General features: G+C 50.4%; 10 protein-coding genes across 13 annotated transcripts in view; 6 read left to right on the top strand and 4 right to left on the bottom strand.

Annotated features, from left to right (window-relative positions):
* PPTG_02642 (hypothetical protein) overlaps positions 1-123 on the top strand; it is a gene marked incomplete at both ends in the record, with an annotated part of 2,257 nt that extends 2,134 nt beyond the window's left edge. Inside the window, one exon of the mRNA XM_008893841.1 lies at positions 7-123. Coding sequence (XP_008892089.1) covers positions 7-123 — 117 coding nt within the window. The remainder of the gene's footprint in view (positions 1-6) is intronic.
* A 50-nt stretch (positions 124-173) lies between these two features.
* PPTG_02641 (hypothetical protein) lies at positions 174-2,281 on the bottom strand. Its single transcript, XM_008893840.1, has one exon. It carries the CDS (start codon positions 1,917-1,919, stop codon positions 273-275), a length of 1,647 nt encoding a protein of 548 aa, XP_008892088.1. The 5' UTR covers positions 1,920-2,281; the 3' UTR covers positions 174-272.
* Positions 2,282-2,380: 99 nt separating this feature from the next.
* On the top strand, positions 2,381-4,815 carry PPTG_02640 (AUR protein kinase). Its single transcript, XM_008893839.1, has 4 exons — positions 2,381-2,574; positions 2,653-3,655; positions 3,743-4,030; positions 4,097-4,815. Exons 1-4 carry the CDS (start codon positions 2,453-2,455, stop codon positions 4,502-4,504), a joined length of 1,821 nt encoding a protein of 606 aa, XP_008892087.1. The 5' UTR covers positions 2,381-2,452; the 3' UTR covers positions 4,505-4,815.
* PPTG_02639 (hypothetical protein) lies at positions 4,472-6,266 on the bottom strand. 3 transcript variants are annotated; one of them, XM_008893836.1, is made up of 8 exons: positions 6,052-6,266; positions 5,898-5,980; positions 5,757-5,836; positions 5,639-5,698; positions 5,245-5,568; positions 4,872-5,176; positions 4,685-4,797; positions 4,472-4,622 (listed from the first exon to the last, which is right to left on the bottom strand). In XM_008893836.1, exons 1-8 carry the CDS (start codon positions 6,212-6,214, stop codon positions 4,569-4,571), a joined length of 1,182 nt encoding a protein of 393 aa, XP_008892084.1. In that variant the 5' UTR covers positions 6,215-6,266; the 3' UTR covers positions 4,472-4,568. The 3 variants fall into 3 exon arrangements, with proteins under 3 accessions (XP_008892084.1, XP_008892085.1, XP_008892086.1); XM_008893837.1 differs by having other exon boundaries at positions 5,757-5,980; XM_008893838.1 differs by having other exon boundaries at positions 4,872-5,568.
* A 725-nt stretch (positions 6,267-6,991) lies between these two features.
* Positions 6,992-12,545, bottom strand: PPTG_02638. Of its 2 annotated transcripts, XM_008893835.1 has the most exons (6): positions 11,357-12,545; positions 7,858-11,264; positions 7,746-7,788; positions 7,605-7,687; positions 7,406-7,540; positions 6,992-7,330 (listed from the first exon to the last, which is right to left on the bottom strand). In XM_008893835.1, exons 1-2 carry the CDS (start codon positions 12,311-12,313, stop codon positions 8,418-8,420), a joined length of 3,804 nt encoding a protein of 1,267 aa, XP_008892083.1. In that variant the 5' UTR covers positions 12,314-12,545; the 3' UTR covers positions 6,992-7,330; positions 7,406-7,540; positions 7,605-7,687; positions 7,746-7,788; positions 7,858-8,417. The 2 variants fall into 2 exon arrangements, with proteins under 2 accessions (XP_008892083.1, XP_008892082.1); XM_008893834.1 differs by having other exon boundaries at positions 6,992-7,687; positions 7,746-11,264.
* Positions 12,546-12,602: 57 nt separating this feature from the next.
* PPTG_02637 (hypothetical protein) lies at positions 12,603-14,676 on the top strand. The gene is made up of 2 exons (XM_008893833.1): positions 12,603-12,680; positions 12,755-14,676. Exons 1-2 carry the CDS (start codon positions 12,654-12,656, stop codon positions 14,600-14,602), a joined length of 1,875 nt encoding a protein of 624 aa, XP_008892081.1. The 5' UTR covers positions 12,603-12,653; the 3' UTR covers positions 14,603-14,676.
* A 4-nt stretch (positions 14,677-14,680) lies between these two features.
* Positions 14,681-17,793, top strand: PPTG_02636 (hypothetical protein). The gene has a single exon (XM_008893832.1). It carries the CDS (start codon positions 14,838-14,840, stop codon positions 17,571-17,573), a length of 2,736 nt encoding a protein of 911 aa, XP_008892080.1. The 5' UTR covers positions 14,681-14,837; the 3' UTR covers positions 17,574-17,793.
* Positions 17,782-20,139, top strand: PPTG_02635 (hypothetical protein). Its single transcript, XM_008893831.1, has one exon. The coding sequence runs from the start codon at positions 17,853-17,855 to the stop codon at positions 20,064-20,066; it is 2,214 nt and encodes a 737-aa protein (XP_008892079.1). The 5' UTR covers positions 17,782-17,852; the 3' UTR covers positions 20,067-20,139.
* PPTG_02634 (hypothetical protein) lies at positions 20,070-21,864 on the bottom strand. The gene is made up of 4 exons (XM_008893830.1): positions 21,704-21,864; positions 21,146-21,636; positions 20,465-21,075; positions 20,070-20,408 (listed from the first exon to the last, which is right to left on the bottom strand). The coding sequence occupies exons 1-4, from the start codon at positions 21,798-21,800 to the stop codon at positions 20,210-20,212; spliced, it is 1,398 nt and encodes a 465-aa protein (XP_008892078.1). The 5' UTR covers positions 21,801-21,864; the 3' UTR covers positions 20,070-20,209.
* A 54-nt stretch (positions 21,865-21,918) lies between these two features.
* PPTG_02633 (hypothetical protein) lies at positions 21,919-23,548 on the top strand. Its single transcript, XM_008893829.1, has one exon. It carries the CDS (start codon positions 21,957-21,959, stop codon positions 23,280-23,282), a length of 1,326 nt encoding a protein of 441 aa, XP_008892077.1. The 5' UTR covers positions 21,919-21,956; the 3' UTR covers positions 23,283-23,548.

Below are 23,548 nucleotides of genomic sequence, written 5' to 3'. Positions count from 1 at the left end.
TACGAGGCTCTGTACGAGTCTGCACAGCACGATCCTCTGAACCATTCGTCGGACAAGGTGGCTTTGCACGAATTGCTGCGTCCGATTCGCGACGAAATTGCTCGCAGTAAATCACGTCTCTAGGCGTTAAACTGTACGAGTTGAAACATTCATCACTACAGGAAATGATAGTGAGTGGCATGTGGGCTTCAAGAAATACCTTTTTGTTGTTACGTTACGAGTACAATCGCGTAAAAGTGTTTAGTTGCTATGGTGTGTTCTATGAACACTGTTCATACCGGGCCTCCAAGCGAGTATTCAAAGACACTCACTATCCCCGTACACGGTCGCTCGGTGCAAGGTGTTACCTTTTGGCCATGGACTTCCCCAATAACTACAGAATCGTGTCGAGGGCTCGATACCCAGTGGAGTTTGTTGAGAACTAGAAATTGTGTGTCGTCTTCTTCCAGCATTTTCATAATCCCGAAAGACTTCAGAGTCTCGACCTTGTAGCTGAGTTTATCGTCCTCCCAAACATATCCGCCCAAAAGTATCATTTTGGAGCGAACTCCGAGTGTTGTGTCAACACAGCATGGAGCTGTGAGCACCTTGAAAGAACCAAAAGTCCGTCGAATTGTAATGAGTGCTCCGGTTGCCCTTACAGACGTGATAGCAGCAACAATTCCAAGGACAATAATTCCGTGCCCTACCAAACTCCACACGTAATGCGAGACTGCTTCAGCTGTTGCTTTCGAATGCTTGAGGCTAGATCGGTTAAGTGACGTGAGATAATACTGCATCACCCCCGCACAGAGGAGTTCGCCCATCATGGACGTCTCGTAATTGAACAAAAGGCGCTTGACCAAGCAGCGCGTCTTTTCTCCCAGCCAGTGCATACTTTCGATCATTTCGAACAGCATCGAGAGCACTCCTGATAAATTGTACCCCAGCGAAATATACTGCACCTTCGCAAAAAGCCCGTCTTGAGCGATTAGCATGAAGAGGTCGCTCATCAGACCTTCGACAAGTAAGTATAACAGCGCCGCACGATGGTAGTTTCTCGCACCATGTGCCGACAGTCGCAGACTCTCTTGAACGTACACAACTGCGTCTTGGAATCGAATTCTCTCTTGCAGGTGGTCGCATCTTCTCCCGTACCGCTTGCATGAGATGTAGCTGCGTCGCATCAGTATGGAACGGTACGCGATCCAGATTGCTCCGAAGAATCCGTACCAATACGACCGCCTGTAGGTTAAATCCCCGGTATCGTCGGCAAGCCACACTCCATTACTATCGTACGTACCGAGCCCGTTTACCCTAACGTAACGTATGTGTAATGTCAGATCATTTGCGCAGTACGTTCCCGATGCTTCTTCGTAGAATCCGTAGTAGCCAATGCTTCCATGGTAAAAGTAGTGTCGGAATTCGTAACTCTCACCTGAACAGCTCGCTGGAGTTGTGGACGACGGAGCTACTCGCTCGGTTCCTAAGCGATATGCTCCGTGGATATTATACTGCGGCACGACGAAGTGGCAGACTCGCCCAGTCGATTTATTGTAGGAATGAGTTACTCCAACATTCCACCATGCCCCAGCCACCATCAATCCTTCAACAGGGCAGAGTTTCCCGAGATTACTCGTCTCACCAACAGTGCCATGCGGGACGACCAAGTCCTGGGTAATCTTGTGTGGTGTCACGAACTTGATGTAGCTTCGGGCCTGCAAGAACAATGGCACCAGCCCCACACACACCCATACACCAAGTAGTAGCCTCTTTGCAGTGAAAAGTGTCGACTCTTCCTTGGTCGTTGCCTTAGCTTCTGCGTACTCATTGTTCACGCAGTAAACTCTGGCTTTGTTCTTCGACAGTGAGAAGTGACGACCGCCGCTGATGGCCGATGCGAATGTGCTGACGCTGCCTTTCGACCTTGCCTTGCTCATGGTCAGCCCACTTGAGTTCAGCTACTCTTTCAGCTCTCTTCGAGGCAGACTGATATTTTGAACAGTGAATTGGTAGTACCCGCAGCTAGCTGGACAATCTTTTGGAGTTTCATCTTGCACTACAAGTAGGTCGATCGCCTCGATGATGTTGATGCAAAAACACGGTAACCAACACATTCCGCTGGAAGTACAATCGCATGGATCGAAGCCAAGTGAAGTCGACCTTACCACCATCGCGAGTCTATTATTGATGCACGACGACGTTGTCGTGCATCCGACAAGGCAAGATTTTTCGTCGGTCTGCCCGATAAGACCAGGACGAGAAAACGAAATATGACCATTCGTTCACAGTAGATTACGTGAATCTTAGGAGAAAAAAAAACGAAAATGAATTGGATTTTTTAAAAATAAAAATTGAACAGCTTCAAATTTCATTTCAGAAATAGAAATTCATAAAAGAAAGCGCGGCAAATCCAAGTTCAAATTTCGCGCGCTCTTTTTCCGTATCAACTCAACACAAGCCATCTCTAGCGATGGCGGAGAGTCGGCGGCTCGCTCTGGAGCGATGGCGCGAGGAGAGGAGGCGCCAGAAGCAGCAGGAGACGCAGGAGACCGCCAAGGCAGCTCGTCCTGCTCGCCGCGTGCTTTCAAATAGGTAGAGCTCCCTCACAAACCTTCTCTAAGTGTAACAACAAAGCCATTCTAAGTCTCATCGCTTAATGTTTCACTATAGAACCACCCAAGGAGCCCCAGTGCGCTCGCTTGCGGCTCCAAAGCGGCGAGAAATGCAGCAGCCATCGGCTCCAGTTGCAGCACGCCGGATATCGCGCGAGACGGCGCCATTAGAGCCCATTGATGAGCTTGAGAAGAGTCAGACGCTGCTCTACAAGACGCCAGCCAAAACTAGCAGCGGCAACAGGACGGAAGTGGATAGTACACCAACTGACAGAGGCTTGGGCAGTGCTGACCTGCCTGCTAGCACGAAGAGACGGAGAAGACGGAGTTATATCTCGCCAAGCTCCGATGCACCGTCGCTGGCTGGAGGCGCACAGCGAGTGCTGACCCCCATGCGGCTCCTCCAACAGGAAAGTGATGACGGAGGTATGGACGGAGATACTGATGGCGCTACACCCGAGATTGTACCGGGTCCGCGACGTATTAGTGTTCTGGCACAGCGGAGAAAGAGCGACGAAAGCGCGAGATCTGTGACTCCTTATAAAAACGAGAGCGTGAAGGAGGAACCTGCGTCGTCGAGAGAAACCATTTCGCTTGGCAGTATCAGTACAACACTGCGTGTACGACACACGGTTTCTAGTGATACAAAGAGTGACCCGAATTCTACGCCACACAAATCGTTGTCAATTCATGCGTTGCGAGTCAAGGGGGAGACTCAGCAACCTCTGCTTATAGATGCGAAGACTAAAAGTGAGAATAACAGGGCAAAAGTCGAGAACTCGCGGCCCGATCGCAAGTTGCCTTTTCCCGAACGTGTACCGGTAGATCCAGCGCAGCAGCCAGCTAGGTCTAGCCTTGAACTTCCAAAGTCTCGAAAAAGCCTATCCAGCCGCTACTCACTGGACGATTCAAAACCGACTCAATCTCTCAGCGAGCGGCTAGCAGGGAATCCCAAGTGGGAGATGGATGACTTTATGGTGACGAAAAATCTGGGTCAAGGCAAGTTCGGCAACGTTTATCTAGCTAAGGAAAAGTGCTCAAACCTTACTGTCGCTCTCAAGGTAAGCATGATAGCCTCGTTGTGCATGTATTTACAAAATGCTTTATCGCTCTGCTAGAACCAATGCTAAGCCAGTTTTTGTGCACAGGTTCTATTCAAGTCGCCACTGACGCGTGATGGCGGTGCAAGTAATTTAAAACGCGAGGTTGAAATTCAAGTGCGACTTCGGCACCCCAATGTTCTACGCATGCACGGCTACTTTTACGACGACGCATGCGTTTATCTGGTGCTTGAATATGCACCTTACGGAGAACTCTACAAAGAGTTGGCCAGGGAAAAATACCTTTCCGACGCGGTGGCTGCGCATTACGTATCTCAAGTTGTTGAAGCTCTTAAGTACTGCCACAGCTGCAATGTGATTCATCGGGATATTAAGGTAAGCCCCTCGTTGCGAAGATGTTCTCTCTGTGCAAGACTAACAGCGTGTTTATATACCTTACAGCCTGAAAATCTCCTGTTAGGGTACAACAAAACCATAAAGCTGGCTGATTTCGGGTGGTCGGTTCATGCGCCGGAGCCTTACAATCTTCGCAAGACGTTCTGCGGGACTCCAGATTATCTGAGCCCCGAAATGTTGTTGGGAGAGCCTTACGACTGTCGGACAGACTCATGGAGCCTTGGTGTGCTCACGTATGAATTGCTAATCGGCTCAACACCGTTCTACTGCGAGAATCAAATGGACATGTACAAGCGAATCGAACTCGCCGACTATCATTTCCCATCGATCCCACAAGTATCTGAAAGCGCCAAGAGTTTCATTGCTGGACTACTCAAGCGGAAACCAAGCGAACGAATGAGCTTGGAAGATGCAGCCAAACATCCATGGGTTCAAAATCGCTATTCGAAGTAACATTAACGCTATAATAATGCCTCGATGAGGCTGAGCTACCCGACTCGCAATATCATCAGGCTGATCACACTAGACGATACTTGTCGTTCATACAAATGACCAACGCATCAAATTGCAGCTACATACACCAGACAAGCCATTAGCAATAAGGACGGTGGCGTTTTATCATCACACACTTACATTCGTCAATATCTCCGTGATCTGGTCGACGGGCAGAGAAGGAAAAGCAAAGCGCAGGTCTGCTATCGAGCATCCAGCATCTCTCTTGGCTTCCAATTGTCGAAGAACCAGTGCTGCGGAGGTAACAGGTCGATCAACGTTAGAGTTCCCAGGTTTCAGCCTTGATATACTAAAGCGCACAACTTACCGCTCCATTCTTCTTGGGATTTTGGCCCAGACGAGGTTACGGACAATTGAAAAACTATGAGGCCATAGTGCTCTTCTTCTTCGGCGCTAAAAAACTGACGATAATGACGCTCCGCTGCGGCTGCCGCATTAAAGGTCCCAGCGCCAACAAAGGAGCTTTGTGGAAGGAGTGCATTCACATTTTCAGCCTCCAGAACGGATTGCAGACTCGCATATTTGCGAATAGCTACAACGGTGGTTAAAGTTTTCCCGTTAATCGTAATCCGGTCGTTCACGTGGATAATCGAGTAAGGAGCGTCGTTCAATCTGCATGCACAGTCCAATCAAAACCGCGAACACGACTGGTGAGGTATTCCTTGATTCTATACACGTACCGAATCTCAAGCGACTTTGATCCTTGCTCGATTAGCTGATGGTCTCTCTCTGGAAGTGCAAACTGGTAGTCTGCAGGAGGAATGGCAGCATCCAGACCAGGAACACCGACATTTTGCTGCTCCCAAGGCTTCTCGATTAGAGTCGCAGCTGCAGCAGGCTTACTAGCTTGATGACCGATTGCATGCTGTTGTACAGTCGTACTATTGCTTTCAGAACCAGATACAGCGCTCCGTCCTGCACTGCTCTCGTGTATTGGCGGGAATGCCAGTAGCTCAAGTTGAGTTGGCGGTGAAGAATGAGGAACGGCATAGTCATTCTGGTATCTTCACAACGAAAATGAACACACCAATAAATATCATCACTGTTGAGATACTAGTATTCGGCAACACTTACAGGTGCATTACTTCGAGCATCCTCAGCGTCTCAACGTTACGATCGTGGACTTCATGAAAACTGCAACAAAACTCGTCAGCAAAGTTCCAATGAATCCACTCAGGACCAAAAAACTTACTGCGTTGCATTCATCCAGCGCCGACTACGCGTCATATCGGACGATGGCTGCAGCTCGTCGATACTTCCGACACACTCCACCTTAATCAATAAATATTCCGTAACGACCAACTCTTGTCATCCCAACCACTTAACAACTCACCAGTGCTCCTAAGTGCAGTTCTTTCTGGTTAAACCCGTTCAAACTCGTCACAAGCTTGACATCCAGCAACCCTGTGCCATCGTCTCCAGTAGCCAAATTTCCACTTAGTTTTTGTAATGCGGAACGCAATTTTTTGGTTTTTTTTTTTACGAACCAAGCTTCAGGTGCGAGTTGTTGCGCTTCACCAGTACCCCCACCACTTGAGCACGGTTGAAATGCGCATGACCCACTCGATAGCTACGAGTCTGCATGTCTAACGCCACCGCCGAGCTGTGGAGCTGCGCTATGCACAGTCGAAGAGCACATGTCAACTCCATCACAAAAATGACACTGTAAAAGTGAGCTTTGACGACAGAATTATAATCCACGAGTTTCTATCAGAAGATTTGCGATATTATTTTCAATTTGAAGGAGCTGTACGAGGAACGTGAAAGCATTTTTTTTATTAGCGATTGAAGCTAGCGATAGCTTTGTTGTCATCCTTCGAGAGTTGTGAAGTTGGATAGAGGACCAACTCGACCGTCGGTACCCCAGCTCGCTACTCCGGCCACACCTATGAAGTAGGTCATGTTCGGCTTCAAATTCGAGATGACGGCAGAAGTATCTACACCGCGGTACACTTCAACACGATTAAGCTGGAGTGAGTACGCTTGGACAGATTCCAGTGGTTCCCATACCACCCTGACCCAAGAAGATGTCACATTTGTTGTGTTTGGAGCTTTTTCTGGAACCGCGATTGTCAAGTACGTGGCTGTTTCAATAGAAAAAAAAGTTAGCTTCTTCATGGCTGCAATGATTCATTCAAAGATGCGTACGTATGGTATCGAGGTAAGAATGCCAACCCCATCTCGCATAGCCCTGTACAAAGAGACCAATAGCTGCTGCCTGAGAAAATGCTGCAGCAGGCGTTGGAAAGGAAGTAACGGGGATGATGAGAGCTCCTAGCATTGTGTGGTGAAGATGGAATGATGTTGACGGGAACAACGCCCATGACAAGAGTACTGGTGCGAATACTGTCATGTACATCACAACAAAAACCCTCCACTTTCCACCAAGATACATACTTCTGAAGAGTTGGGAAGCTAAGAAAACCGCTCCTATTCCCACCAGAGTGAAAACAACGTACGTTCCAGCGTTGGCGTGTAATTCTTCGTAGCCTCCGAGATCGACATTAAGCCAAGGAATGTATCCAATGAGGTTCATGTTGATCATCACATGATACGGAACCACGTAACAGAGCGTCCACATTATAAATCGCCGCTTCAGGGTCAGCGATTTCCACCTGCAGAACGTGTCTGATACTGCTAATCGATATGCCAAACTGCTTGCAGCAAGTAAAAACATCACCTCGCCGAAAGAGTTTATAGAGATACCAGCGTAATCCTGGCTTGAAGGCTGACCAACTAGTCTTGTGTAGAAGAATCCCCAAGCGACTAACAAGTAAAACATAACGTCAAGTCTCGCGCGGGGTAGCAAACCAAAACCTGCCGTGGTAATAAAGCCCACACTGAGAATCCACCATGACAGATCACTGCAGTAGGTGCTGGATGCTTCTTTGAATTCGATCGTTTTGGGAAACCACGATAGAAATTTTTTCGTGGTCACCATATTTGCTGTGGATGGGTAGTATGCATCAGCAGCACCTGCAATGGGCACGTCAAGGATCAAGGAACAGCTAAACGACGCAGTCAGACTGATGTTACCTACCGGCAAAACGATAAAAAGCGCATCCACCATTGGGGCCAACAACGCCAGCGTGGGCAGCAGCTCGACAGATTCTCGAATCGGCTCTGCGTAGCAAACGTCAGGTGGGTGTTATGGGCCAGAGTTACAATTTAAGTTTTATACCTGTACGGACTTGATCCAAACACTGCCATTGACGATGATTGATCTGCAATAAATCATCACAAGTGAATCAATTAAAGCGTTTCGTCTTAGCTATTATGAGGAATTGACTTGCCTAGAGTGCAACGTGTGGGGCATCGGAATGCTATCCACTCGGATTCAAAGGGGCGGCAGTCCACTCCCCACAAACCACATGATGTTCCAAACCCCCAGGATCGACAGCTAAGAAAATCGGGTTGGCTTCCGTCGTCCATGGATGCAGCAAAGAAACTCAAGTAGACCAGAAGAACCAGCAGCGCCAACGAAACTGAAAAGTAGATCAGCACGATGCAGTTCTTCGATAGCCACACAACAACTACATGCTTCAGCGCAATCGGCTGCACACTCTGCACACTTGCAGTACAATCTTGAAGCGAGTTCTTCGAGCAATCAAGTTCGACAGGAACTTTCTTCTCGGAGTGCGAACGTCTTCGCCAGCCTCCCGTGCTGAAGGGGAGCGGACGAACTCCGGGCTCTCGACTCATAGCTGCCTGGGTAGAATGGAACGATGGAAAACCGAACTCAAGGGAGCATCTCTGGCAAGTACCTAAAAAAAAGGTGTAAGCGTTCAGTATCTGCACTTCAAGACAGGATCTCATAGGAGGGTTAATTTGAGCTTTACGGCGACTCAATTCACTAGTTCAGCACGGCCTCAAGCAGCGTCTGTGTAGCCTCAGCAGCTTCACGTACATCCGGGTCGGCTTCCGTTTCCACAACAGCTAGAGGTCGGACAATCTCTAGAGTGCTTTCAGTGGTTGTAGGGTCGTTGAGTCTCGGTACGATTAGTCCGAGGGTACGCAGCGCGCGGAAGCGGAGGTTCGCTGTCTTGGACGTACACTGTTCCAGCACCATCTCGATGACGTCCCTTAATTTATCCATCTTCTGCAGCTCTGGAGCGAGGAGCTCCACTGCCAACAAGCCCGTAAGTCGCCCATGGAATGTGGACTGAAGGCACACTGACACCCGAGGAACGCACTTCTCAGCCACCCACTCACTACCTAACGACTTCCCCAGCGAGGGAAGCTTTTCGCACACCACAGCACGAACTTCGTTTACTGCATCGCCCAAGAGTTCCAAGCACGCATCCGCAAAGTCGGCAGGCAGTGCAGCACCGTCATCACGTTCAGCCCAGGCAGCCACGCAATGAACAAATTTTACACGCACTCGCCATTGAACTGAGGTACGCAGTGCCTGGATAGCAGGGAAAATCATGGCCGTCACAGTATCCGATGAGCTGTCACAATAGCGTGCCATCTCTTCCAAAAGCGACGCTCGCACAGTTGCATCTTGACTTTCATCCAAGAATTGCGTGAAAATCGGGACCAGTTCGTCGTAGTAGTTGCTACCGATGAACTGCAGTGAGCGACCAACCGATTGAGCCAGAGACAATCTTACAGCCACGGACACGTCGGTAGAAAGCGTGTATGTTGCGGGCAATACGCTGCGTACAAATTTGACTTGGGCAGCAACCACAAACTCGGAGCTCTCGCCATTCGACTTATTAACTTCTTGTGTAGCTGAGTCGTCCGATTTGGGTGTAGCCGTTTGCTGTATAGCAATGTCTCGAAGCGCCTCGCCAAGCAGAAAAGCTCCCTCAGCACAAGCACGACGGACTTCTACAGTCGGATCACCAACCATCGACACGAAATGATCGACAAAAACGTCAGTGTACTCGGCACCAAATGCTCGGCAGAACGCAGGTAAGGTCCGCGCGGTCTCCAGTCGCACTTGCCACGAAGAGTCTGATGTGTATGTGTTCACCATAGGCACCATCTGACAGTAAAGCAGACGTAAAGTCTGCTCATCCTCCTCCTTTGACTTGTTCTGATCTTCGAGAAGTAGACGACGCAAGGTGGTGGCTAATGTGATGCAGCCTTTCACTGCGAAAATACGAACAATGTCGTGACTATCGGCCGTCGACTTCTCTAGCAGCTGAACTGTCCATGAAGCCACAGGAGAACCACCCGCTGATGCCAAATCACCAATAACCGAAGTCACAGCGCGACGCACCAGGGGGTTGTCATCGTTGCACATACGGTCAAGCATACCACGGAGCTGAACGCGTACATCGCCACCAACATGTGGATAAACCATAGAAAGAAGTGCCACAGGTACAATTCTTGCCGTGGGACTCGAACTAATGCTAAGCCGTGCAAACATCGGCACGAACAGCTTGTTCACGTCGACATCCGACAACGATAAGATCAGCATCTTAAGAGCATTCACCATGACGTCCCATGTAGCATGATTTTCGATAATCGATAAGCTCTCGAGGACGTGGAGCACTACCGCGAGCAACAGTTCATAACGATGGCGTTTGCTGACACGATCACCATCAGTAGATTCAGATTCCTTAGTATCCACAAACTTCTGCATCTTTGCCGTGCGCACCGAGAGCCATCCAAGAAATTGAATCGTCCTGATAACAGTACTTTCACCCTTATCATCATAGTCATGAATGGAAGCAAACAGGTTCAGCAAGAATCGACGTTCAGCGCACATTTCTCCGACACGCTCCTCTTCCATAGTCTCAATATCTTGCAGTAAAGCAGCGTCCCACGCCTCATTCTCCGGAAGTAATCTGTCCAATGGGTTTGGGTATTGCGAATCCATCGTTGGCGGGTGATACTCCTCTGTACTGAGGTACTGGAAAAGAGCCTTGGTTACAATCTTCGGGAAGGCCAATACACCCTGGTGAATTTTCATCTGGAAGACACGGAAGGACATTCGATCCTGCTCAGGGATTGGACGCTCCGTTTTCGGTTGACGAATGTTCATGGACAACTGTCTGCGGAGTGCCTTGTAGTCATTAGGTGGAACAATAACAAGCTGTAGCTGCAGCGGTCGCGTAGCGGTCTCAATTAACCGCAGGGTTTCCTTATGCGTCAGGTGCGTCACTCGCTGGCCATTCAGACCAACGAGCCAGCTCGACCGCTTTACATTAGCGCGCTCAGCAGCACCTCCAGATTTGATATCCACAACAATCGTTCGCTCTAAGATGTTTTCGACCGTAAGACCTAGTGGTCCAGCAGGAATGGACGCAGCGTAGGGCTTGTTGGCGTCCATTACCGTAGAACTGGGCTGTTCCGGGTCCCAATCCCAGCCAATGATTCCACGGAAGTCACTCACAATGCGATCCTCATTCAGGAAGGCGTTCACAGCACGGTCCAAACTAAACTCAGAATTCAGAAGTAGATCCACCAATACCTTGAACTCCACAGCTGAAGGACCAGCCACAGCATCCTGCATAGACTCCACTGCCTGACACAGAACTTGAAGACCGTATTTCGGGTCAACAGGACCCTTAGTAGCAGCGTCGCCATCCACCGGTGTCATCACTACATCGCCATCGCTGTCCCGTGGGGGTGATTTTGTCACAGTGGCCACAGCTGGGGTCACTCCATTGGATGCTGGTGTAGTATGCCGAGGACTGTGTGAGTCCGACGCACGACGGAAACGAAGCGCAGAAGGAACGAGAACACGCTAGAAATGCATATAAAACGGAAGAATGTAGAGTTAATCGAGGGGTACATTGGGTAATAGTAAGCAAAGTAAGTAGCAGTGACAAAACCAACCTCTTTGGACAACTGCTGCACCACAGCAGCACAGTTCTCCTCGTTCAACACTGTTTCGCGGAATGAAAGCAAGACATCCGACTTCTGGATACCAGCTAGTGCCGCAGGTCCACCAGGTTGCACTTGCTGCACCACTGCTCGTCCAAACACGTTGCCAATCTGCCAGCGGAAATTACTGCTGGACATGATCACTTCATACGTCCCAGGTCCATTTAACAGCTCCTCTTCCGTCTGCGTCTTGTCCATCGGCGCAGCTGCCTTTGTTTCTTCAGTATTCAACGCATCTTTAGCAACAGGTGACGACAGCGGGGTCAACTGATGCGACTCAATTGACGTCAAAGCTGACGGAGTCTGGGGCAACGCAGCCGAAGACTGAGACGGCGTCTGTGGAGTTTTCACAGCTCCCGACGGCGGTGTAACTGTCCTGGCAGAACCAGAAGGAGATGACGGGGGCGCCGTCCCGTTTTCGCTACTCACAGACGTCGGCATAGTCTTCTTTTCAGCAGCATCGTCCTCCTCGTCACTCCCTTCGTCAAAATCAGCGTCTGCTCCATTCTCCGAGAAGTAGATCTCCACAGCTTTATTCAGGTCGTTGTTAGTACGGTTAAGCAGACTCAAAATGACGTCGCGCTTGACTTCTCCGCCCAAGAGTCCGCTAAGTTCCTCAGCCTGAGGCGTCCACTCAGCAGTAGCGTCGTCGTCAATGGACAGCGCCTTGCGAGGCAGCGCAGGCGTCTCCGCCCAGGGCATGTCTTCATTGTCCTCCTCGTCAGAGCCTTCCACGTCGTTAACTTTAAATTCCGCGCCATTAGCCGCCTCTAACTGGAAGAACAGATCCACAGCCTTGTTCGGGTGATTACCCGCTTGTGCTAGCAGCTCCAGAATGCGCTCTCGCGAGACGTCGCGTGGACCGATGATAGCGCGAATCACGTCCACCAGCGCGTCCTGCTGCTCCATGCTGTTCCGACGGGTATTACCGGTAAATGTGTCAGCGAGCGTTGCACGGTCCGATCCCGAGATAAAGTGGGGCGAAAGACGACACTCTTCTACCAAGAAGGGCACTGTCCAGACGTACGGACGGAGTGTGAGTGAGGAAGGGGGAGAGAGGAAGAGCTCAAGCCAAGAGAGCTTGGAGCTACTTGCCCGCCGGCCTTTTTCTTTGTTCCAGAGCAAAGGGGGAAATTCCACCTCTTCCAGTGTGGTACACACCGAAAAGACTGGGATTTAGAATACCGTGACGAAACCGGTTGACCGGTAAAGATCTGCTCGTTGGCGTTCACCATCAGAAACGAAGACGATGGCGGGAAGCTTAGCGACGGTCTTGGTGCGCGCCTATAGTCGCTATGGCGCCGGAAATGAATGCATTTATCGCTTACTTCTACTATTTCAACTGTGTAGGGAGAAGACCTGCGCAGTAAGGTACAAAATGCGAAGATCTTGGTGGTGGGAGCCGGTGGAATTGGTTGCGAGCTGCTCAAGAATCTGGTGCTCAGCGGCTTCGAGGATATCGAGCTCATTGACCTGGACACCATCGACGTGTCGAACCTAAATCGCCAATTCCTGTTCCGGTCGCATCACGTGGGTAAGTCTAAGGCGCTTGTGGCCAAGGAAATCGCCACGACCTTCAACCCGCGCGCCAAAATTAAGGCGCACCATGGCAACATTAAGAGCAGCCAGTTCGGCCTCGAGTACTTCCAGCAATTCTCACTCGTGCTCAACGCTCTGGACAACGTGGACGCGCGTAAGCACGTGAATCGTTTATGTCTAGCCACTAATATACCACTCATCGAGAGCGGCACCACGGGCTACCTTGGCCAGGTATTTGTCATCAAGAAAGGTGAGACTGAATGCTACGAGTGCACAACCAAGGTCACGCAGAAGCAGTACCCGATCTGTACTATTCGTAGTACACCTGAGAAGATGGTACACTGCATCGTGTGGGCCAAGGAGTGCTACAAGCTTCTCTTCGGTAAGATGGAAGACTCCATGTTGTGGGAGGACCCGACAAACGAGGATAAATCGGTCTTTATGGATCTCTGCACACGCTCACCGGACATGAACCTCGACGATGTCACTAAGCTACAGGAGTATGCATGTGGCGTCTTCCGCGGGCTTTTCGATTTTGAGATCAAGAAGAGGCTTGAGATGAAGACGTACAAGGCGGCGGCCAAACGTCCACAGCCGTTGGTCTTGGAGGAGATTGTTGGCTCGAACATTGTGAAGGCAATTAGTCTCAACGATGAGGCGGTTAAGAAGCAGACCGATAACGGGAAGATCTGGAACGACCGCGACGTGTGGAGCGTTTCGGAGTGCGTGACCCGCTTTGTGTCGTGTATTGTCCGTACCCTCAGCAGTGAGCAGTCTCGCGCCAACCTGGGTAGCTACGAGTTCGACAAGGATGACGCTACTGCGATGGAGTTCGTGACTGCTGCTGCAAACTTACGTGCGTCTGTGTTCTCCATTGCAATGGAGTCGTTGTACAGCTGCAAGGGCATTGCCGGTAACATCATCCCTGCTATCGCCACTACGAACGCTATCGTGGCTGGTTTCCAGGTGCTCAAGGCTTTTCGTATTCTAGAGGCAGCAAAGCCGGTGGGAGAAGCATGCAAATACACACACTGCAATCGTTCGTGGAATGCTCGTGGTGAGCTCCTTCAGCCTAGTGCCCTCGCGAAGCCGAACCCGCAGTGCTACGTGTGCTCCAAGCACACAGTGGAGCTGGCTGTGGACACCAACCGCATGCTGCTGCGTGGCTTGGTGGAACTAGTGCTGAAGAAGAAACTAGGCGTGAACGAGCCCACTATTTCGATCGGACCTAACACAATCTACGAAGAAGGTGAGGATGCTGAGACGAGTCTGGCGGTCAACCTGGAGAAGAAGCTCGTGGATCTGCCTGGCAAGGGTATCCGTCACGATACTACCGTGTCTATCGAGGATTTCTCGCAGGATTTCCGCTGCAACATCCGCGTGTTCCATCGCGACGAAGAAGAGTTCGGAGAGGAGGCGACGGAGCTATTCGCGCTGGGAGGCGACATCGCTAAGTTAGCAGCAGATCTGAAGGTGGAGGAGGAGAAACAGGCGGCGCTCAAAGAGGCTGCTGTCTCTGCTCAAGACGACGATGACGATGATTACTTCGAGGAGGTCGAGCCCATGGATGTCCTAGTGCACAAGCGCAGTAGGGATACAACTGAAGACGATGCGACTTCAAGCAAGAAGGCCAAGTCCGACGTGGTGGATCTGCTCTAGATTCGTACTTAGTGGGGAATAGTAATCTTCACGATGAGTAATGATACTGGCTTTTGACTTGATTAAAGTATTGACTACTATAGAAACTCGGGCCCCTCCCACGATCGAAAGAGACCTCAGGGACGGAACGCTTTGAGGGCGCTTGACCAAGCGCTGGGCGGCACTAATTGCGGATCGAGCTTAGTTAGTTGAAGAGAGTGCCCCCCAACTGCGCTGGACGGAAGTTTCGCTAGTTATGGGCAGCGCACCGAGCCAGAAAGACGCTGTCAGTCACGCCACGGAGGTCGAGGTGGCGGCTGCAGCGCAGGAGCCTCAGAAATCGAATCAGATGCCGAAGGACCATCATTCTGACGACAATATTTGCGTGTGTGACGGTGTGAGCCCCAGCAAAAAGCGACGACGAACGCAGAGTGGTGAAGCAAAGCGAGATCCGCAGGAAAACGGAGCTGCTGTGTCCGAAGAGCAAACGCAGGAGAGCGAAGAGAAAGTGGAAGCTCCGAAGGAGAACGGACATGTGGAAAATGAGAAAGAGGCTGAGAAAGAGCAGATAGACGGTGATATTGTCTCGAATGGGATTAAAGAACCAGACGAACAAGAGAAAGCGACGACAGAGTCAGTGGGTGAGGAAGTGCAGGTTAATGGCGAACGTGCTGAGGAGCAAGAGAAGCAGGAAGGCGATACGGCATTAACGACTGAGGGAGTTACATCAGGATCAGTACCTCCATCAGTACCAGTATCAGTATCAGTACCGGTACCAATACCAGTATCAGTGCCAGTACTCGAAAGAGTGCCTTCTCCAGCAGTCCATACTGGCATCGATATGGTGTTCCCAGACGACGAAGTGCCTATCGAACTTTGTCCGTTTTCAAGCGATGGAAGCGCCGAGGAGATGATGCCCGACTCTCCACCTCGTAGATTTAATAAATCGTTGGAAGTAGCATCCAAAACTACAACAGCGACTCCTACTACTCCAGCTCCAGCGCCGCCTACCCCAGGAACACCAGCAGATACAGCTTTGACACCTGCGTCGGTGACAGCAGACGATTCAGTGACACCAAACTCGGTGAATCGTACCGTCGGAAGAAGGAAGCGCAGGAAGAAATTGAGTTTTTCAGCTCCACGAAGCAAAGCAGCGACCAACGCGAGGCAGGAGCAGAACAAAACCCCTGCATCACCTGCATTAGAAGACAAAATCAGCATTTCAATGAACGGGTATGCAGCTCAGAATGGAGTCGAAGCTGACTCCGGCGAGAATGCACCTCCATCACCGGTATATCCTGATACGGACGCTTCGCATCTGTATCCATCAACGTCCGAAGGTGAACCGTGGCGGTGGGAGGATGTTGACCCTTACTTTGACCCTTTAGTACAGAGCGACTTGGAAAACTTGATTCGATGGCGCAAGGAGAACGCCGATTTCATTGCGGCAAATCCAAGTGCATGGCGTGGCGTGTCAGGGATGGAGAGTAAGCGTGCAGTAATAGAGTCCATGCTCGCAGATGCTTCAGATGCGTCGACGGCTCATGTGGATATCCCCATCCGTCGGGGACGTAGTTACCGTGACGTATGGGAAGAGAAGGACTTTCTTGATCAACAAAAACGCGATAACTCAGTAGGAGAAAATCATGTCAAAAGTCAAGTGATCAAGAAGCGCAGAGCGACTGTCAATACGGACAGCTCGGTACTAGACTCCCATCGTGACTTGGTGTATGGATACGACGATGACCTCTTTCAGGAATTCAGAGGTCGTCTGGAGGAGCGAGTGAAGGCGTATCATACTGAACTATCCCCAGCTACACGACTGCAAGATGATACTTCGGACATGAGTGCTGATGAGATTGTATTTGAGGAAGAAGTTTTATCTATTTTTCCTGTTCATCAGTTGCATCCGGCGTCTTTAGGACTTTGGAAGCTCCGCAAGAATCAAGTAGCTGATTTTTCAGTTGTGCACCCTGCATCTGTAAATCGGACCAAAGTTCCTTCGCGCTCGAAAGAGGAGATGAAGCGACATCACCAACGACAATATGAGCTCCAACTACAGCAAACGGATGAACTAGCTGATCCAAGCGATGGAGATGATGAAAGTACAAGTGAAACTGCTCGTGATCAACTTCGTGCGACTATTTCCAACAGCGAGGTTACTGATGAGCTACCATCATTTGGCAACTGTGTGGAAGAGGATGAAATCTCGCAGGCGCTAGCTGCTTCGATGCGAAAGTTGATTTCGTTGTCCATATATAACTGGCGAACTGCCCAGCTCGTTTACGAACGAGCAGCGTGCAGTATCGAATGTGCACCAATCTTAGAGGGCGAAGCAGCCGCTGCGCGAGAGCTGGAAGAAGTGTTTTTGCAGTTGTGTCCTCCGGAGGAGGCCAATGCGGATACTACTGCACCTCCTGGTACTGGTCCAACTCGTAAACCAATCAATAGTGCTCCGCACGATATGATTGCCTATAGTATACGCCATGATATCGCGGATAATTGCTCATGGGCTGTGGCAGCGTCGGTGGAATTTGCGTTAGGACTGAGCGTGGGCGACGTAGTTGACGTACTCGACCGGAACGGATGTTGGAATTATGGCGAAGTGGTGGAAATCTACTCGGAAAACAAACTGGGAATTTCCAAGTTTGTGCTGATGCGGTTTTCGCTGTGGTCTGAGGACACCGTGGAATGGATCGCGGCCAGCGAAGGTCGAATATTGCCTCAAGGTGTCGCTGACGGGACACGCTCCTATTCGGTTGGTCCCACCCGTGCCCACCGAGCTCGCGTGCGATATGATCAAAATCTCGCCAGGCGATTAGAGCGATCATTTCCACAGCGACAGGCCAATCGAGCAACCGCTGCGTCACAAATGCAAGCACAACGTCACCATAATGCAGTATTACGATCCTCGAGTGATCAACAGAAGACGCCGCAAAAGCGTAAACGAAAACGGCCTGCTAAATCTACAGCGGTGGCTACGACTTCTTAGCCGTAACCAAGATGTGCGGAAACATGTAGGCTACGTATAAAAGAATGACATGATTTCCGACGAATACGATAACAAACTGAGCTGGTGTTCGTCGAGACAAGATGAAGATATGGCCAAGAAACAAGAAAGCCAATCGACGAAGGTCAGGCAGCAATGAACGTCTAAATTAGCGAGTTTGGTCTTGTATTTTTAGGTGTACAACAGTGTTTTTTTTTTTTTTGGGGGGGGGGGTCAACTGTCAAGGTCGTGGCAAGTGTGCTTTGGCGTCTCGCAGGTGCAATGTCTTCACCTTTGCAGCGAAACAACTTTCGCTGCCCGCCCGATGGTCCCAAGTCGCCCCAACGCACCGCCACTATGTCGGTAGGATTCGCCGCCATGGGAGGGGCTGGGAGCCCGGGAAAGTATCATACGGAATTTCCAGCTCGACAACGCAAGCGTTTACAAGTTGGGACTACCAACTTATCGAAGTGTGCGGAGACCAACAGCCTACCCAGTCCCGCATCTCCTGGAGCAAATAACTCGGTTGTGTCCGATCGACTCGCAGAGACCAACATTTCAGCGATGAAATCTACCCTCGACTCACCACAACGATGCAGCCCAGCCCACCAGCGAACTAACGATTCAGTCAAGGTCAAACCCCTCGTTCTGCGAACAGAGGCCCGACGATTGAACGCCTTGGGTCCAGTCAACAGTAGTAGAAGCACTGACGAACGTCGAGGTGTCAAAGATGCCAACGGAACACCAAAGCTGAAGCAAGTGACATCCAAGTCGAGCACACACGATAAAGCAGAACGTTCTAACCTACAGAGCGGAAACAATGTTCAAGAAGATTCACCTGCAAGAAACAGTCAACCTGCCCCAAAGATGAGTCGTGCCGATAGCAAGGAGAAGACATTGTTGGCTCACAATCGTGCAAAGCTGTATGATGTATTCATGGAGAAGTACGGGTCGATGCGTGCAGTCTTCCGAGCATTCGATAATGACGGAAACGGTATGATTTCGGCTCAACGCTTCCATGACATGGTGGAGGCTGCTGAGGTAGACCTGTCACCCGATGAGACTCGTGCACTGTACCGAACTGCAGACGTCAATGGCGACAATACCGTGGCTTTTCAAGAGTTTGTTCAAATGTTTTCGCCTAGTATTGGTACCGCCATGCCTGTTATCAGTGCCTTTAACCCAACAGTTGGACAAGTGCGAGATCCTAGCTCGTCAATGGCAATTAAATACCACACTCCGTTAGAGCTGTCGCCACGTTCACGGAGACGAATGACGCAGCTTCGCAAGCAAGTGACCGATGCGCTGCACCGAAAGCATGGACTTGCGATGGGCGTGCGTGGTGGTAGACCTGAACAGCTCCTCGCATATGCTTTCAAGAATGTCGATTCGGATAATGATGGGCTTCTATCCTACGGCCAAGTGGAGCACGCGTTGGGTCCGGGGTACTTACAGTTAGAAGATACTATTGCTGTGAATGAAATGCGTGAAATGCTGCAGCTGATGGACCAAAATGGTGACGAGCAGATCAGTCTCCGTGAGTTCGTACGATATTTTGCTGCCGGGGAGCGTGATGTGGCCACAGATATGATAGACAACGGACGCAAGAAGGAGCTCGCAGCCTTACATGTCAAGCGTACAGTGGATCTTACACCTCGTGAAGAAGTTGACCCGGTTTTTGCTCAATTGAAGAACGCAATGCTACAGAAAGAAGAACCTCCGAAGACCCCCGACGGTAGGGATATAACTCCGGGAACCTGTCTTCCAGAACAGCTAAGTAAGCGAACTGCTGCGATCATCAATGCTGGTAACAGTGTAGCATCTCCTGTTCGCAATTCGAAAGGTGAATCTGGAAAAGCCACCTTGCCACCGTCACAATCATCACTTCAGCTTGAGATTGATCGTCGTCCTGGAACGTCAAGTGCAACAGGAAGTCCTACCGTAGCTGTATTGTCCCCTGTTTCATCTGATCGATTTTATCATCGACGTCGTGAGCGCACCGATTGGACTCGAGTTGGTGTGGGAGGTAATGGCACCAGCTCCGATACAGGACTGTATCTATCGCCACAGGATCGCTTCGTAACTACAAGTAGCGAGGCCTATAGTCCTCTTTATCGTGCGCCTCCATCTGAAAAGGGTGACGACGTAAATGACTCGTTCCTCATCATGAGAGCCGGTAAACCCTCGACCACAATTGAGGAGGACGCTCGTCGTACGCGACGCACTACACGATACGAGCGAACGCAAGTTTTACTACAAGGCTTTGAGGAAGCACAAGCTCAAGATGAACGACTGAAGGACTGGAAGACGCGCGCAAGCATACGTAAAGTCGCTGGTGAACGGTTTTACTATCTCGACAGACTGCAAGAACGGGAACACCGTGTGGCTGCCCGCGAAGACTGCATGCAACGTCGTAATGGAGGTGCCAGTTTCTTAAGAATGTGGGCTGGAAGCGCCGAGTCACAGTTCAACAACCACCAACATGCCACCTCGTAGTATCTACTCAGTACCATAACAAATTTATCGATCATTTCGAAGATGTGTCATGTTCTTAACGACAGCAATGAGATTTACTTCAGAAATACGATCTAAAGTGTGTCACAGTGAATCAACGTCATTGGAATGAGAGGACAGGAAGGTCAACCCGAGAATTCCGCCACAAGCTCCGAAGGTGGCTCACTTGACTTGATGCGGCGAACCCACTTCCCTGTGGTTTTGTCCTGTTGGAATTCGGCAGTGCGGTAGGCGTACGGGAAGTTTTGACGCAAGAAGCGCGAGTCCTCATAAATCTCATGGATTTCTTCCCCTACTTCGAAGTTGGAAAGAGCTGCCAACTCACTATAAAGCACTCGTTAGAATTCAAGCAACCATGAGTACACATAAATAAGACGTACGTAAAATAATCCTTTTGGCGAGTTCCCAGTTGGTGCAGCTTCCTCACACCATCCTTCAGAGTGCCGAGGTAGGCGAAGAAATCCGCATACATGTCCTCCTTTGAGGGAAGGAGAGCGGATCCACCAAACACGCGCGCAATCCATCGAGCTTGGAGCTGGAAGCACAGGAACGGCAGGTTGCTGAAAGGAAGTCCAACGAAAGCAGCCGTTGGATCCTCGATAGCAAACAACTGCTTGTAGACTGGAGCCACAGCAGTTCCGTTGGTCGTGCACTGCAGCAGGTCCGCAGCAATCTCATCGCTTAAACCGTTCGGCTGGACAAAGGCCTTAGGGAAAAGCAGTTCGGACGGGAAAAGATCCTTCACCGTGTACAGGTATCCCGTGCAGTGCATGATCTCGTCAGGCGAAGCAATGATTGACCCATCCGTGAACACCACGGAACCATCTTCAGCGATGTGGTCAATGGCAGGCTTCAGCACACGCGAATCTTGGGGGTCAATAGCATTCGGGTCATAGTCCAGTGTTGCAACAATCACCTCCGCAGCTCCACTCCTGGCTAGCTCAAGAGAAATGTCTTGGCCCGAAGGTCCTCGTCCAATCACTACAACACGCTGTACCAAAAAGCATGAGCCTCATGTTACTCATCAAGGCAAACACACGGCACTTGTAAAGGCCCCTTACCTTGCCCTTGTACGACTCCGGTGTGCGGTATGATCGTGAATGGGAGACAGTGCCTTTGTAGTGCTCAATGCCCTTAATCGGGGCAAGTGAAGGCTGGGAAAAGTGGCCGTTGCAGACGACAACGCGGTCGAATTCTTCCTCGTAGTCGCCCTTCTCCTCCGACGATACGCCAATCTTCCACTGCCCCGAAACCTTTGACAGACTCGTCACCGCTGAGTTCAGACGCACAACGTTGTCCACCTGGAAGTGCTTCGAGTAGTTCTGCAGGTAGGTCAGCACATCCACGTGCGACGGGAAGCTGGGCACTCCCTTCTGGAACGGAAACTCCTTGAGTTGCATGATGGCCGTCGGTAGGTTCGTGTGCAGTGACTTGTACAGCACCGACGACGGGGCATCAGCTAACTCGTCGTACTTCCACACACCTCCCACATTCGCCGCCTTCTCGAACACAACCACCTCGTGCCCTACATCTCGCAGACACTTGGCCGTAACTGCAACAATTCCAAAAAATTACTCCTTACTCGCTTAAGAAACTGCAATGCAAATAAGCCAACGCACTGATGCCCGCTGCGCCTCCGCCGATGATCCCAACGCGAACTCTCTGTGTCTTGATTGCCATCGTCCCAAACTGATTCTGAAGCAAGGACACGCTCATGCACTAGTGAAATGCGCGTTACCCAATCACAAGTCTCCATTTGGGCAAGTCATTGGCATTAAACTGGCACGTTGCAGTACGTCATTGGTTCTGTACTGTAAGGTGCCAGTTTAGGGCTTCCCAATCAAGTCAGAAACAACTGACAGCGTTTCCAGCATGGCAGAGGACGACGATGTGCTGTCGGACCAATCTCCGTTCCTACCGCTGCAATTGACGTTCGAGGAGCAGCAGCATTGCCATGATCTTAGTTTGCAATTACTAGAGCGAACGTTACACAGCTATGACGAGCGGCTGGCAGGTATAACGCCTCGCCACCACGCGAACCTCGACAGCGCGCGCTGGAAACTACAGAAAACACAAGAGAATGCATCGATGTACTCTGAACGCATTCGCCACATTAGAGGCGATCTGCATCTCCCCGAGGATTGCTGGGATGACCCCATCGTGCTCATGATGGTCGGGACTATCCCAGCACCTCTTGACGAGGTTATGCTGGGTATCTCGATCCCTACTTTCGAATCATTCAAAGTCCGGGTGGCGACGCTCGGAAATATGGATATTGGCGGTGCAATGCTCGCGAGACTCGTGGGTCCGACGGAGGAGAAGCCGTTTCAGAATTTGTCCATCTTGTACATGGTGAGTCAATTACCGTGGTTGGTGAGTAAGGTGGTAAAGCCTCGAGATTTTTTGCTGCTTTCGGCCTCAGGGGTCATTACAACAGCTGATGGGGAGCGGATTGGATACGATTTATTGCAACCGGCCCCGTTGCCACAATGTCCACCACAACCGAAACCCATGATTCGCGGCAAATTCATACTCGGTGCGTTGTATCGGGAAAAGGAAGATGGCACCGTGGACGTGTACATGCAGCAGTATTTGGAAGCCATGGGCAACGTTTTCGACTCGTTCGTGATCTCCTCGACTTGGCAAGGTCTTTTGGGCTTCTTCCAATCACCTGTGCTTGCTGAACACAAGAAACTGAAGTGGTGTATTGCCAACATGAAAAGTGCGCGACGTCGGGGCCTGGTGAACGAACTCTCCGGACGCTCGATGAATTGCTCGCTGTGTTCTTTGGTATTTGGACGGACTGTTCGTAGCCGTAGCAGTGACCAGAAAAATTGCGTACTTTGTCTAGCCCCCGTATGCTCGAATTGTCGCGAAGAGCAAGTTTTGAGAGAGCTGGAGCGCCATCCGAAGAAGAAAAAGAAGAAGCTATTGGTCAAGAAGAGATACCTGTACGTCTGTCGACCCTGTCAGGAGTTTGTGGAGAGGCATAAAGCGAGAGATATTGCGAAACACAACCTCCAGGAACAGCTGACTCCAGGCTCGGATTCCACAGGGGATCGTAGTGTGCAACAAACCTGGGGACTGCTTTATGGGGATTCGATGCCCTCCTGGTCGCCGACGCGGTCGTTGTCGATGTCAAGTGAGTCCTTTGACACGTTTGCATGGAGTGTCGACCGATGTTCGCTGAAAATATAAGCGACAAGCTCCCAATACTAGAGCTTTTGTCGTTCTTCGAACCAATTTCATACGGCCAAAGCAACTGAGATTGTTTCTTATTATTCAAGCACGCGTGGATGGGTGCATCTAGACGGTGGAACTGTGACATCAAGACAAATTTACATCATGCAGCATCATTTTCAGCAACAGTTCGTCATCACTAGTTGTTTACGGTATTTTTTACCAATCAAATTGGTCAAATAAGTTCAGAACGGAACGATTACATACTGCCATGGCAGAGGACA

Source organism: Phytophthora parasitica (genome assembly GCF_000247585.1).
Source record: "Phytophthora parasitica INRA-310 unplaced genomic scaffold supercont2.2, whole genome shotgun sequence".
NCBI classification, from domain to species: Eukaryota; Oomycota; class Peronosporomycetes; order Peronosporales; family Peronosporaceae; genus Phytophthora; species Phytophthora nicotianae.
The sequence above is the reverse complement of the archived record's forward strand: the minus strand, read 5'-3'. Positions and strand labels throughout refer to the sequence as shown.